Genomic DNA, 14,563 nt, shown 5'->3' on the forward strand with positions numbered 1-14,563 from the left:
AAGTCTGTATTTCATTCTAAGTGCAATTGGGAGCCACTGATGAGTTTTTAAAAGGAGAGTGGCATGATAGGATTTTAGTTGCAGAATACTCATTCTGGTAACCATGTGGAATGGATTGAAGAAGGACAAGACCACTTTTGTGAAAATTCCTTTAAAAGCCATTGCATAAAATATCCTATGCTATTAGAAGTTGGGATAGTGGTTACTGTTGGGGGGCAGTGACTAGACGGCAGAATGAAGGGAGATTGGCAAGGTGCAGGAAATGTTCTGCTTTTTTTTTTTTCTGGGAGCTGATTACATGTGTATGTTTGGTTTGTGAATATCCAAGCTGTATCCTTGAGATATGTGAATTTTTCTATATGTGTATTGTACTTCAATAAAAAAGATTAAAAGAAAAAGTTATTAAATGAAACTGTCCTATATTCCTCAAAACTGTTGTCAAAAAAAACAACAACAAAAAACCCCCACAAAAAACAAAAAAGGGAGAGCTCAGAAAATGTTCCAGATTAAGAGAGAGAAAAGAAACATAATGACTAAAAAGATGCCTGATCTTGCACCTGGAAATAAAATGCTACTATGTAAGGTTATTATTGGGATAATTGCAAAATTTGAATATGGACTTTATATAATGGCATTGAATCAAGGTTAAATTTCCTGAATTTTATAATTGAATTATGACTACATAAGAGATAGTCCTTATTCTTGGTAGACACAGGCCAAAGTACTTAGGCATGGTTTTTCAGAACCATTTGATTCTCAAATGGTGCCACGCAGCTACTGAGCCCGTGTGCTCTAGAGCCCGCACGCCACAACTAGAGAGCCTGTGCGCCACAAAGAAAGATCCCACATGCCGCAAGGAAGATCCCGCCTGCCACAACTAAGACCCGATGCAGCCAAATAAATAAATAAATATTAAACAAACAAGTAAAACTCAGGCTTCTAAAAAAACCATAAAGACAAAACAAATTTGGCAAAACATCAACACTAAGTTATGATAGGTAGGTGAAGGGTATATGGGCGTTCATCATAATATTATTGCAACGTTTCAGTAGATTTGGAAAATGTAATAAACTGGAAAAAAGCTGTTACATTATTCTAGGCACAAGATGATGTGATGCGCACCAAACTCGGCAGCAAATACAGAGTAGAGTGAATAAACTCAAGATATACTTTGGAAGTAGAACTGACGAGATTGGTTAATTGATAAGATGAGAAAAGAAAAGGACTCACTGGCGTAAGTAAACAAACCCTCCCCAGAGAGCCCAATCTAGCCCCGCCCTTCCCCTTTCGACCCAAACGGAGGAAGTGAGGAAAAGGAAGCGACCGCCAAGCTAAGGGCAGGCTTCAGGCCTGGCGTCGCAAGGAGGCCGTAAATGGGAGAACCCTATTTGGCCCCTCCCCCATAATGGGCGGTCCTGGAGAGTGACAGAAACCAATGACGAGCGACTCGTCGGGCACTCACCCAATGGCTCTTGAACTGGGTGGAGTTCTGTGCCACGAGGCTAGCTTCCGCTCTCCGCAGCAAGGCTGTCGCTCTGGGCTGCATAACTGCCGCTGTTTGGGCATTTCTGTCAACGTGGGAAGAAGTTGTGCAGAGCAAGTGGACTTTAAACCCGAAGTGCGGGAGCAGTACGGGAGGGATGGGCCCCGCACATGCGGGAGCGCAGCATCGCGGAACTGCTGGGGAGCCGGAGGTGGGTGAGCCATCTGGGAGGAAGGAATGCGCAACGTGTCGGAGATGGCAGAACCTAACAGCTCTCTAGCGAGGGCACGAGAACGGTCCCTTCTGGAAGAGCCCCATTTCCCCTGATGCTTCCAGCCCAGGGTACCGAGACAATCAGAGCTTGCTAAGGGAGATGGAACTTGGCATTATCCGGATGGAAATAGTAAAGCCAATTGAGCTTCTCTTTGTTCGCTAGCTCTACACCTTGAAACTGAAAAAAACCCCACCCCCTTCTGCGGCTTGGGTCTTTTCCCTGACGAAGTCCTCCTGGAGGTTGGACGGGACCTTCTTCCCTCTTGTGTCTAGTTTTGTGCTCTCCACGTGGTGGCGCTCCTGGAGCGCTACAGTAATGCTCTCCAGGGTGTGGGATCGTGGAGGGGGACGGGGCCCAGGGCTGTAGGGGAGAAGGTTTGGGATCCCGCAGCCCAGGGTTTGAAGCCTGCTCACAGTTTAGGCATACCAACTGGACCCTCTAGCTCACTGGGCTTCGTTCGGGTGTCCGTTTTCTGCTAGGATTATTGTGAGGATTGGATGATTCACTGAGTGTGTCCTTCAAAGTCAGTAGGCTCTTCCATCATTGAGTACTTAATGTATACTTATATAGTTTATAGTCAGGGCTTGCTGGGGCAGGGTGTGTGTGTGTGTGTGTGTGTGTGTGTATGTGTGTAACCTGGCAGGATTTGGATAGAGCAAGAGTGGAGATGGCATTTGCAAAGTCCCAGGATTAACCCAGCAGAAGAGGAAGCTCCTGGTACTTACAAGGACCTGAGGCATGGCTTGGGCAATGGCCCAGTCAGCTACTACCCCTAGCAACTTGTGCTGTCAGGTAGATGGGGAACCCTCAACTCAAGGAGTTTTCAGTATAGAGCTCAGTAATGTTCTTTTTTTTTTTTTTGATTTTGATTTATTATTTATTTTTTGCTGTGTTGGGTCTTCGTTTCTGTGCGAGGGCTTTCTCCAGTTGTGGCGAGCGGGGGCCACTCCTCATCGCGGTGCGCGGGCCTCTCACTATGGCGGCCTCTCTTGTTGCGGAGCACAGGCTCCAGACGCGCAGGCTCAGTAGTTGTGGCTCACGGGCCTAGTTGCTCTGCGGCATGTGGGATCTTCCCGGACCAGGGCTCGAACCCGTGTCCCCTGCATTAGCAGGCAGACCCTCAACCACTGCGCCACCAGGGAAGCCCAGTGTTCTTTTAAGTAAAAATTACTCTGAGTTTTACACAATCTGACTCCTATTCAAGAGAGACCAGGAGCAGGTAAAGCCTTTACCCACATCCTGTCATGGTGGCACATCAGGCAGTGGATGCTAGATATCTGTGATGTCACCCTGGCTTCTCCCTCTCCTTGGCCACAGGTGATGGCGTCAGCTCTGGAAGGCACAGGCAAGGAGGGGAAGAAGGAATCCTCAAAGAAGCGTTCGGTGGCTGGTTCTCCAGCGGAGGGCCTCCTGCAGCCCGTGAAGCTCAGCCGGGCAGAACTGTACAAGGAGCCTACCAATGAGGAGCTGAATCGCCTTCGGGAGACCGAGAGTCTGTTCCATTCCAGCTTGCTTCGTTTACAGGTACCATTGGGTGGTTGGGGCTTGGGTTAGAGAGGTGGGCCTGAGACCCTGAGGCTGAAGTACTACTCACCCCTGCCACTTCTTACAGGTAGAGGAGCTACTGAAGGAAGTGAGGCTGTCAGAGAAGAAGAAAGAGCGGATTGATGCTTTCCTACGGAAGGTCAACCAGCGGATCATGAGGGTGCCCTCAACCCCTGAGACAGAGGTAAGGCAGGTAGTGGAGGGAACTGGAAAGCCCAGAAGAGGTCCTTAGGGACCTTGCTATTCTCTGAAGGGGATGGGGTGCTAGGGAGCTCATTCTCACTGCCAGGAGTCTCAGCTAGGAGTGCAGTCAATTATGTGTTCATTCATTTAGCAAACACTTCCGTGCCTTGCAGTTGTTGTGTTCTTAGGGTACATCCGTGAACAAAGCAGCCTATGTTCTAGTGTTAGACTTATGGACGATAGATAATGAACACGACAAGTAAACTGTATGGCAGTGTTAGAAGGTGGTAAGTAGTATGGAAAAAGGAAGAAGGGCAAGGTAAGGGGATTATGGGAATATCAGAGGATGAGAGTGGTTGGCAACTTTAAATAGCGTGGCTGAGGTAGGCCTTATTGAAGTGACATTTGTGTGAAGGAAGTGAGTCAGCTATATAGATATCTAAGGGAAGAAGAGCATTCCAGGAAGGGAAAATAGCCAACACAAATGTTCAAAGGCAAGAATAGGTCTGGTATGATGAATTGGGAGATTGGGATTGACATATATACACTAATATGTATAAAATGGATAACTAATAAGAACCTGCTGTATAAAAAAATAAATAAAGTTAAACTAAAAAATTAAAAAAAAAAAAAGAATAGGTCTGGTACATTCCTTGGAATGAATGAGGGGAAGATAGAAGGAGGTAAGTTCAGAAAGGTTATGGAGGAAGGGGGCATATCATGCAGGGCCTTTTGCACCAAAACAAGTACTTTCGCTGTTGCTCTGGATAAGATGGGGAATAATTGCAGGCATTTTGTTTGTGATCTAACTTCAGTATTAAAAAGTTCACCCAGGTTTTTGTGTTAAGAGTAGAATGCAGGGGGACAAAGGTGAAATCAGGGAGACTAGTTAGAAACCTATTGTACAATGATCCACTGAAAAATTGCTCAGACTAGGGTAGAGTAGAGAAGTGGTCAGTGTCTGGATACCTTTTGAAAGTGAAATGAGTGTTCTTAACAGAGATGAGTCAAGGTGATTTAAATGTTTTTAGCTTGAGCAACTAGTATGGAGTTGTTTTAATGGGGAAGACATGTTTATAGGAAGATCAGAAGTTTGGTTTCAAACATTTTGACATGTTGAATTTGAGATGTCTCCTAGACATCAAGGGGACATGTTAGGAAGGCAATCAAGTTAATACGTGTCACTGTCTCTGTCCCCACAGCTGACCAACCAGGCATGGCTCCGGGGTGGGGTTCGAGTCCCCCTCCACCAAGTGCCCTATACTGTGAAGGGCTGTTTCCGCTTCCTGCCCCCAGCCCAGGTCACTGTTGTGGGCAGTTACCTTCTGGGCACCTGCATCCGGCCGGACATCAATGTGGATGTGGCATTGACCATGCCCAGGGTGAGGTTCAGAGTTTGGGGAATGGAGAGGTCTGCCATTTCACCACCTACAAATCCCTTGATCCCTCTCTTTTTCCCACCTCTCACTTGCCAGAGCATTGAAATCTGAATTCTAAATCCAAAGAACAGACCACTGCAGTTGTCCTGAGGGAGCTTAGATTTGCCATTTGGAACTTTGTCTTCCTCACCTGAGTTGTGGTATTGCTAGCCTTGGCTTAAGCATCCTGGCCAGCAGATGGGGTTGCCAAGCTTTGACCTTGGCTTCGTCTTGGCCCCCAAGTTCTCCAACAACAAGGGCTTAAGTGACTGGCCGTCTCTCTCTTCTCCTGACCCCCTCCAGGAGATCCTACAGGACAAGGATGGGCTGAACCAGCGCTACTTCCGCAAGCGTGCCCTCTACCTGGCCCACTTGGCTCACCACCTGTCCCAAGACCCACTCTTTGGCAGTGTTCGCTTTTCCTACACCAATGGCTGCCACCTGAAACCCTCGCTGCTGCTGCGGCCGCATGGTAGGAGGCATATACCAGGTGGAGGGCACCGTATGGGGTGACAAATCCAGTGGGGGAGGAACTGGGGCCTCAAGTCCAAGGTGAGAGGCTTGGGCCTCAAGTTTGAGGGGAAAGGTGTAAGGCCCTCAAATGGGGCGGGGTGGGGGACGGTGCGGGTGGTACAGGGACTCCTCCGGCTCCAGGGGGCTGCAGGGTCTCCGCATCTCCCATCTCCCCCCAGGGAAGGATGAGCGTCTGGTCACTGTCCGTCTGCATCCATGCCCTCCACCTGACTTCTTCCGCCCGTGCCGCCTGCTGCCGTCCAAGAACAATGTGCGCACTGCCTGGTACCGAGGGCAGAGTCCTTCAGGGGATGGTGAGTATCAAGGTGGAGTTGGAGGGAAGGGTGTTGCAGGGACTTCTCCTCTCATGACTTCCCCTTTCCTCCCACAGGTAGCCCAGAGCCCCCCACCCCCCACTATAACACATGGGTCCTGCAGGACACAGCCCTTGAGTCCCATGCACAGCTGCTATCAACCGTGCTGGGCTCAGCCTCGGGGCTGAAGGATGGTGTGGCACTTCTGAAGGTCTGGCTGCGGCAGCGGGAACTGGACAAGGTGAGTGGGGAGTGGCCCAGCTTCCCTGCCTCACTGAGTGGTGGGTTGGCTCTGAGCTCCGGCCTTTCCCTCCGTCTCTCCCTCAGGGCCTGGGAGGATTCAGTGGGTTCCTTGTCTCCATGCTGGTTGCCTTCCTTGTGTCTACACACAAGATCCATACCACCATGAGCGGCTACCAGGTCCTGAGAAGCACCTTGCAGTTTCTGGGTGAGGCGGCTGGACTTCGAAAGGCCAAGGGCCCCACTCATACCCATCAGGGATCATTCGGTCTCTGGTCCTCAGACAGATGAGCAAACCAAATCCCAGAAGCAGGCAGTTGCAGCCACCTGTCCGGAGAGTGGGTGTCACGAGGGCTGGGTCCCTAGGGAGGGGGATACCTTCTGATATACCCATCTTCTCTGGCTCATTTCAGCCAGTACAGATCTGACGGTCAACGGGATCAGTTTGTGCTTCAGCTCAGATCCTTCCCTGGTGAGTAGGGCAGTGCTGAGTCTGGGCAAGACGTCCTGAAGTTAAGGCCCAGCCCTGACTGGCTTCTCTCTCCCCCTCCCAGCTGGCCCTGGCTGACTTCCACCAGGCCTTCCCTGTTGTTTTCCTGGACTCCTCAGGCCGTCTCAACCTCTGTGCTGATGTCACTGCCTCCACTTGCCACCAGGTACAGGTGTCGCCCACTCCTGGCTTCCCCAGATGTCCCAGCCCAGACCCTGTCCCTTCTGCCAGCACCAGAACCCCAGAAACTCCTCTCCAGAGACCTTCGGTCAGGCGCATCTCTGGGTCTGGGCCCTGTGTTCCGTGAGGGGAGGGGTGCAGTGCTGGTGGTCTCACGTGGGAGTTCCCTCCTTACTCTGTGGCCCCAGGTGCAGCACGAGGCACGGCTGTCTATGGTGTTACTGGACAGCAAAGCTGATGATGGGTTCCAGCTGCTGTTGATGACTCCCAAACCCATGATCCGGGCTTTTGACCACATACTACAGTAAGTTTTGGGGTGCCAGGATATGCCAGTGAGTCCTGTGTCCCTGGAGCTAGTGATGGGGCAAAGGTCCTCAGGCAGGTGCTCAGATAGATCATCCTGGTGGTGGGTGTGGTGATACTTGGGGCCAGCAGTACCTGATTCCCCCTCATTGTCCCTCTCTGCCCCCCCAGTCTCCGTCCACTGAGTCGCCTGCAGGCAGCGTGTCACCGACTAAAGCTGTGGCCAGAGCTGCAGGATCATGGTGGGGACTATGTCTCAGCTGCTCTGGGCCCACTAATCACCCTTCTGGAGCAGGGCCTGGGGTCCCGGCTGCACCTGCTGGCCCACTCTCGGCCCCCAGTCTCAGAGGTGAGATGGTGTTGGTTGGGGAGTTTGTGGGACCGAGGGGGTTGGACCCAGGGTCCCAAGGGATACAAAAGACACACCATCCCTCTCACTAGAAAGTGGGTTTCCAGACCAAGCTGTGGGATGCTTGGATTGAGCTCAGCCTTTCTACATCCTACAGTGGGACATCAGCCAGGATCCACCAAAGCACAGAGACTCCGGGGTCCTGACCCTGGGATTGCTCCTCCGGCCTGAGGGGCTGACCAGTGTTCTCGAGCTGGGTCCAGAGGCTGACCAGCCTGAGGTGAGGAGCCCTGGAGTCTGAGGGGTGATTTGGTCCTGTCTTGCATTGGAAGGAGTGGAGTGGACCGTCCTCATGCCACCTGGATTGAGGCCTGTCAGGAGACTTCTCTCTTTTTTCTCTTTTTTACAAGATTTATTTATTATCTATTTAGTTAGTTTATTTTTGGCTGCATCGGGTCTTAGTTGCGGCACGCAGGATCTTTGTTGAGGCATGCAGGATCTTTCATTGCGGCTCACGGGCTTCTCCCTAGTTGTGGCGTGTGGGTTTTTTCTCCCTAGTTGTGGCGTTCAGGCTCCAGGGCGCGTGGGCTCTGTAGTTTGCGGCACGCAGTCTCTCTCGTTGAGGCACGCGAGCTCTGTAGTTGTGGCGCACGGGCTTAGTTGCCCCGCGGCATGTGGCATCTTATTTCCCCGACCAGGGACTGAACCCACGTCCCCTGCCTTGTACAGCAGATTCTTTACCACTGGGCCACCAGGGAAGTCCCCTGTTGGGAGATTTCTGACAGAGCCCTTCTCTGTTGATCTCTACCACTACCCCTTTCCTGTTCCCAGGCTGCTGACTTCCGCCAGTTCTGGGGATCTCGCTCCGAGCTTCGGCGTTTCCAGGATGGAGCCATTCGGGAAGCTGTGGTCTGGGAGGCAGCCTCTATGGCCCAGAAGCGCCTTATTCCCCACCAGGTGGTCACTCATCTCTTAACACTGTGAGTGTTAGCATCTGAATCCTGGGAGGCAGCCATGGGCCAGGGAGCCTTTTAGGAGGGTCTGGCCCAAGCTTTTGGGGTGAGCAGCCCACATCCAGTAGCTCTCGGCATGGCCCCCAGTGCCCACACTGTGCCTGTGCCCCTTTTCTAGCCATGCTGACATCCCAGATACCTGTGTCCACTATACGGGGGGCCTCCTGGATGCACTGATTCAAGGCCTGAAAGAGGTAAGGACCCTGGTTCAGGGCTTGGGTTAAGGCTAGGGACTGTAGAGTAAGCAGTCTGTGTGGCTGGATTTGCGGGGTGCGGATGGGGGTGGAGAGCCCCACCTTAGGCAGGCTGCACTTCCCAGAGCGTCCCCCAGGGGGCCCTCTGGCTCTGCAGCAGCAGCCTGAGCCATGGCTGTATCCCAGGTGGTCGGGCTCTTCTGAAAGGTCGTGCCCTCCTGTCTTTCTTTTCCCTCTCAGACCTCCAGCACGGGTGAGGAGGCCCTGGCAGCTGCGGTGCGTTGCTACGATGACCTCAGCCGCTTGCTGTGGGGACTGGAAGGTCTGCCGCTGACCGTGTCTGCCGTGCAGGGAGCTCACCCAGTGCTGCGCTACACTGAGGTGAGGCGCAAGGGGCAGGGAGCTCTTTCTGCTTGGTGACACCCACCTCTGCTCCACTCACCCAGTAGTCTCCCTTCCAGCTTCTTGACTCTGGGCACTCCCTCCCAGTCCCAGGCCTCTTCCTCAGCCCCGCTTCTTCCATAGGTGTTCCCACCAACCGCAGTCCGGCCAGCCTACTCCTTCTATGAACAGCTGCGAGAGCGGGCCTCGCTGTTGCCCCGGCCTGACAAGCCCTGTCCAGCCTACGTGGAGCCCATGACTGGTGAGGGAGCTCTTGCGAGGGGGTGAGAGAGACTGTTCTCACCCCAGGCCGCAGGCTGAGGCCTCTCACTCTTCTCCACAGTGGTATGTCACCTGGAGGGCAGTGGGCAGTGGCCACAGGATGCTGAGGCCATACGGAGGGTCCGGGCTGCCTTCCAGCTGCGCCTGGCAGAGCTGCTGACGCAGCAGCATGGGCTGCAGTGCCGCGCCTCGGCCACGCACACCGATGTCCTCAAGGTTCGGCTGGTGTAGGGCAGGGATACCCAGGGAGGGAGGGGACAGGGGTGTCAGGGTGCCCCGCCTCCCATGCCATCCCCTCTTCCAACAGGATGGGTTTGTATTCCGGATTCGTGTGGCCTATCAGCGGGAGCCCCAGATCCTGAGGGAGATGCGGAGCCCCGAGGGGATCATCTCCTTGAGGGACACTCCCGCCTCCCTCCGCCTTGAGAGGGACACTAGGCAGTTGCCCCTGCTCACCAGCACCTTGCATGGGTATGGCCACCCCCACAGGCTCTTATGTCTGTAGACCCTTTCCTGGCCCCATTCTGCTCTCCTGGCCATCTGTCTCTCTGGAAGGCCAGTTAGAGATATGAGTTCTGGAGTCAGGCAAGTGCTAGAATCCTGGCCCTGCCAATTCACTGGCTGTGTCCCTTGGGCAGGATTCCCCCTCCCCTTAACCTTATTTTTCTCATCTGTAAAATGGGAATCATGCTAGGACCAACCTCTTGGGGTATTAATTAGGAAGATGTGAGATGGTACGTGTAATGCATTAGCACAGAGGCCAGTGTTGGGTAAAGTTGAGTAAATAGCAGCAGCGGGGCCGAAACACTGTTCTTGGGCCCTGAGGACCTCACTGTCATGGCCACTACCCTCCTCTCCCCGCAGACTCCAGCAGCAGCACTCAGCCTTCTCGGGTGTGGCTCGGCTGGCCAAGCGGTGGGTGCGCGCCCAGCTCCTAGGTGAGGAGCTCACCGATGAGTGCCTGGACCTGGTGGCTGCTGCCCTTTTCCTGCACCCTGAGCCCTTCACCCCTCCCAGGTGATTCCCTCCACCTTTCCCCTAGCCAGGAAGTTCCACTGGGGCCAGCTTTCATCCCCCATGCTTCAGTCCACATGGGAGAGGTGGCTGAACCAAGGGACAGGAGGGGTTCTAACCCCCGCAGTCCACACCAAGGGGTCTAGGCTCTCCGGACTGTGGGGAGCCTGGGCATGTGTGACTGGGCCCCAGATGCTTTGCTTACTTCTTCCTCTCAGCTCCCCCCAGGTGGGCTTCCTTCGGTTCCTTTTCCTGATAGCAACCTTTGATTGGAAGAACAACCCCCTAATTGTCAACCTCAACAATGAGTTCACTGGTAAGTGGTAGGATCAGGGTCAGACTAGTGCAAGAACTACCCTCTGTGGATTGTAGAATAGGGCAGGCAAGGGTTTTCCCTGTCAGTCTGTTGGGTTTTCTCTCTGCCTCCCCTATCCCGGATATCCACTCCTGACCCTGACTGCCTGGGGGTAGGGAATTGTTAAGGAGGAAGAGGACCAAATCAAGCCTTTAGGGAGCTCCGAGACTGTAGAGATATGGTTTGCCCACGTGATGATCAGAAACACAGCGGACTGGGGGTGGTAAGCAGGCTACCTGGGGGGCTGTGAAGGGAAGAGGAGAGAGGAAGAGGGACTCTGAACACCAGGTGAGAAGTCTTACGGTGGGGAGCCGGGAACGGTTCAGGCTAGAATACAGGCCCAGACCTCTTGGGCGTGGGGGGTGAGTGATGATTTCTGGTTGTAATATGAGGAGGTTCTGGTCCCAGCAGAGAGGAAGGTATCAGCTTTCTAATTCCCCAGGTGTTTGGGAACCCAGGGTAGGAAGGGGCCAGGGGCAGGCCTCAGCTTGTGCAGGCCTGGAAACCAGACTAGGGTGCCAGGCAGTGGAAAATTCTGCTTCTGGTCCTGGGCTGGGAGTTTAACACCCTGCCCAGTTGAGGCAGGTGCGGTGTCCCTTTCATCACTTCTGCCATTTGGGGGATGTTGGAAAATCCCTGTGATGGGCAGCTGCTAAGTGTACAGTAGGAGGACCCAGGGCAGTAGAGGGTGTCTGGGGGGAGGAGTAGGCTGACCCAAGACCCCCTCTCATCCGACCCCCTCTCATCCGCAGCGGAGGAGCAGGTGGAGATCCGCAGTGTCTTCCTGGCAACCCGGACAAAACTCCCCGTCATGGTCATCATTACCCCCCAGGATCGCAAAAGCTCTGTATGGACACAGGATGGACCCTCGCCCCAGGTTTAATTTCGTTCCTGCTCCCAAGTGTGTGGTTTTCTCCCCCAAGGAAAAAGCAGGCCCAGCCTGAGCTATGAGAGACCTGTGGTCAGGTCTGACCTATCTGATGTGTGTGTGCCCCCCAGATCCTACACCAGCTCGTGGTCCTGGCAGCCGAGGCCTTGCCCGTCCTAGAGAAGCAGCTAATGGATCCCCAGGGTCCTGGGGACATCAGGGTAAGCCCCAGGCGCAGACTGACTCCAGGGGCTCTGGGGGCTCTGCCTTTGAACCATGGAAGTCTGGAGCTCTAGGGGCCCTTGTTTGGTGAGACTGAATCCAGAGAAGGCGTTGCAGCTGCCCACGACGCCTGGCAGTGGGGGAGCCTGCAGGAGAATCAGGGCCCTGGCTTCGCACTTCTACCCTGCGCTCCTCCTGCTGGACCCAAGCTGCCGCCAGCTGGGTCTTGTTGTTCCTGCCTTCAAATGAGCATTTGGGCCCATAATGGGCGGGTCAGACAAAAGGGAAGGAGGGAACCAGAGTGGGCATGTGGAGGGGTTTGTGGTCCAGTTCCCAGCTCCCAAGTGGGCACTGCTGAGCACCCCCTACCCCTCCTCAGACAGTGTTCCGGCCACCGTTGGACATGTACGACGTGCTGATCCACCTGTCTCCCCGCCACATCCCCCGGCACCGCCAGGCTGTGGACTCGCCCGCTGCCTCCTTCTGCCGGGGCCTGCTTAGTGAGCCGGGGCCCTCCTCCCTGATGCCCGTGCTGGGCTACGATCCTCCTCAGCTCTACCTGGCACAGCTCAGGGTAGGTCCTCGAGGGCTGACTGACCCTGGGGAGGGGACATCCAGGTGGAGCTGGGGCCGTGGAGGTGGCTCTCGGGTGTCCACCTGTAATCTTGTCTCTGTCCTGCTCTTTTCTAGGAGGCCTTTGGGGACCTGGCCCTTTTCTTCTATGACCAGCATGGCGGAAAGGTGATCGGCGTCCTCTGGAAGCCCACCAGCTTCCAGCCCCAGCCCTTAAAGGTGAGCTGGCTGGTGACAGTTGTCTGTTCCTGAGTGTGTACATGCGTTCCACATGGGCGTGCGTGTCTGTGTGTGGTTCCACGAGTGGCCCGGTGGCAGGTGTGAAACGTGTGTTTTGGTGTCTCTGCGTGTGCCTCTCGTGACACCTCAGTCTACATTTCTCTGATTCTCCCAGGCCTCCAACACAAAGGGACGCATGGTGGTGTCTCAAGGTGGGGAGCTGGTGATGGTGCCCAATGTAGAAGCCATCCTGGAGGACTTTGCCATCCTGGGCGAAGGCCTGGTCCAGGCTGTGGAGGCCCGAAGTGAGAGGTGGACCGTGTGACCTCCAGCCCAGGAGCAAGCTGTAGATGGACAACAGGACTGCAGACCTCTGGAGCAAGATGTCAATGCCATGACCACCCTTGCTGCATATGGACCTTCTAAGGAGGGCTTGCTGGCCTGCGCATTCTGAATCATCCCCAACAAAGCCCTGTCCCAATTTTCTGTCTGATGCCCCAGCATTGAGGCAGGGGCCATGGTGCCCTGTGGAGTCCCCTGGGCCTGACCAGAAGAGGACTGGGAGCCAGCTCAGAGGGGACACTGAATGAACCCAGGAGATCCATCTACTTGTCAGCCTGGCCTGGACCTTTTTTATTTTTTTCCTTCCCAGGCTGCTCGCAGAAGCCCAGAGAAGAGGCTGTGTGCCCAGGGCTGAGGCTCTGTCCCCACCCCTCTGCCAGGATGTGTGCCTCGATCTCACTATGCCCTTCGGTGCATCGTCAGGCCTTTTAAATGGGGCTCAGAGAAGGTGTGGCACTGCCTGAGAGTCACAGAGCACCAGCACTGAGCAGTGGAGAGGGGGCTACGTGGGCTGAATACACCGCATTGAAGGGGCACAATGCCCTCCTGTGTTGGTTCTGCTGCATCCTGGGGTGGGGACATGGAAAAGCACAGAGGACAGGAAGGGGCCGGGTGGGTGAAGGGGCGAGGGGGACTGGTGGTCCCCCATCCAGGAGAGATGCAGAAAGCACTGATTGCTGCCCTGGCCTCCGGTGTCTGAGCCCCTCAGGCTCTGTGCTCCTGCAGTGGTGGGGCAGAGGTGAGTGGAACCCAAGACCTGCTCTCCAGGAGCTCCCAGTGCCCTGGGGGAGGGGGTGCTGCTTCCTTTCAGCCTGGTCCACACCTCCCTTCCAGCAGCCTCTCCCTAATCCTGGCTGTTTTTCCAGACTCAGCTCAAACAGTGACTCCTCCTTAAACCCTTCCTCGCCCTCAGCCTAAGGTGCGCTTTCTCTCCTCTGAAACGTTAGAGCAATTACTGCCTGTTCATTTCTCTTTGCAGTCACGTAAGTGGCATGAACTCCTCTCTTGTCTTAAACCGTGATTTAAAATTAAATCATTTAATTTCCCTATGTTATTGGCTTGTCTGCCTTTTCCGCATGGTTTTGACCTCCTCTCCTAAATGTAAGCTCTTTGAGGGCAGGAAACATATTTGAACAGATTTCATGGCACCTAGTACAGTGCTCTGCCCAAGCAGGATACAGGTGTGTGCAGAAGGGGCACCTGGCCCAGGCAGATCGAGGACAGGGCAGGCCACCAGAAGACTTCAAGGAAAAGAGAAGCATGATTTGTGATCTCTGCCTAGAATGGGTAGGGTTTTGATGGTGAAAGGCCTGAGAATTAAAAAGTTGATGTTGGGAATTCCTTGGCAGTCCAATGGTTAGGATTCCACGCTCTCACAGCTGAGGGCCTGGGTTCAGTCCCTGGTCGAGGAACTAAAAGCACTCAAGCCATGCAGTGCAGCCAAAAAAAAAAAAAAAAAAAAAAAAGGTTTATTGAGTGCCTGCCTAATAAGGTACCCTTGGTTATTTTCCATATCTTACATAAGGAAGTTGATCATATAATCATACCAGCCCTATGAAGTACCTGCTTTTCCTCATTATCCTCATTTTCTGAATGAGGTCAAGTTCAGCGGCAGGTGGGGGCGTGTTTGTAGAGGGACTTGGATGCCTGGCTATCTGGTTTCATCCTCAAGATGCTTAGCCACGCATGGGAACTCTGGTTTCCAATTTTGTCCCAATTCTGTTAGTCTTTGTGAACCTATGCCAGCTCCTGTCTGTCACTGTCATGGGACAGCTTGGCCTGGGGTTGAAATTAGTATAGGGAATACA

The 14,563-nt window shown here is 53.9% G+C and overlaps 1 protein-coding gene across 1 annotated transcript; it reads left to right on the forward strand.

Annotated features, from left to right (window-relative positions):
* Window positions 1-1,501: 1,501 nt before the first annotated feature.
* Window positions 1,502-13,804, forward strand: NOL6 (nucleolar protein 6). The gene is made up of 26 exons (XM_007176864.2): window positions 1,502-1,694; window positions 3,075-3,281; window positions 3,370-3,486; window positions 4,688-4,867; window positions 5,207-5,375; window positions 5,596-5,730; window positions 5,808-5,971; window positions 6,058-6,178; window positions 6,384-6,442; window positions 6,525-6,626; window positions 6,829-6,944; window positions 7,115-7,292; window positions 7,450-7,572; window positions 8,124-8,272; window positions 8,424-8,499; window positions 8,740-8,880; window positions 9,025-9,142; window positions 9,224-9,378; window positions 9,470-9,633; window positions 10,027-10,179; window positions 10,395-10,492; window positions 11,284-11,408; window positions 11,531-11,620; window positions 12,001-12,195; window positions 12,312-12,413; window positions 12,589-13,804. Exons 1-26 carry the CDS (start codon window positions 1,641-1,643, stop codon window positions 12,736-12,738), a joined length of 3,441 nt encoding a protein of 1,146 aa, XP_007176926.2. The 5' UTR covers window positions 1,502-1,640; the 3' UTR covers window positions 12,739-13,804.
* Window positions 13,805-14,563: the final 759 nt, after the last annotated feature.

This window comes from Balaenoptera acutorostrata, chromosome 6 (assembly GCF_949987535.1).
Source record: "Balaenoptera acutorostrata chromosome 6, mBalAcu1.1, whole genome shotgun sequence".
Lineage (NCBI taxonomy): Eukaryota > Metazoa > Chordata > Mammalia > Artiodactyla > Balaenopteridae > Balaenoptera > Balaenoptera acutorostrata.

Excerpts from the sequence above, each read along its gene's own strand:
- NOL6 (XM_007176864.2), top strand. The coding sequence starts at position 1,641 with ATGGGCCCCGCACATGCGGGAGCGCAGCATCGCGGAACTGCTGGGGAG. Across the intron at positions 3,282-3,369 it reads CCAGCTTGCTTCGTTTACAG|GTAGAGGAGCTACTGAAGGA; the intron begins GTACCATTGGGT and ends CACTTCTTACAG. Across the intron at positions 11,621-12,000 it reads AGGGTCCTGGGGACATCAGG|ACAGTGTTCCGGCCACCGTT; the intron begins GTAAGCCCCAGG and ends ACCCCTCCTCAG.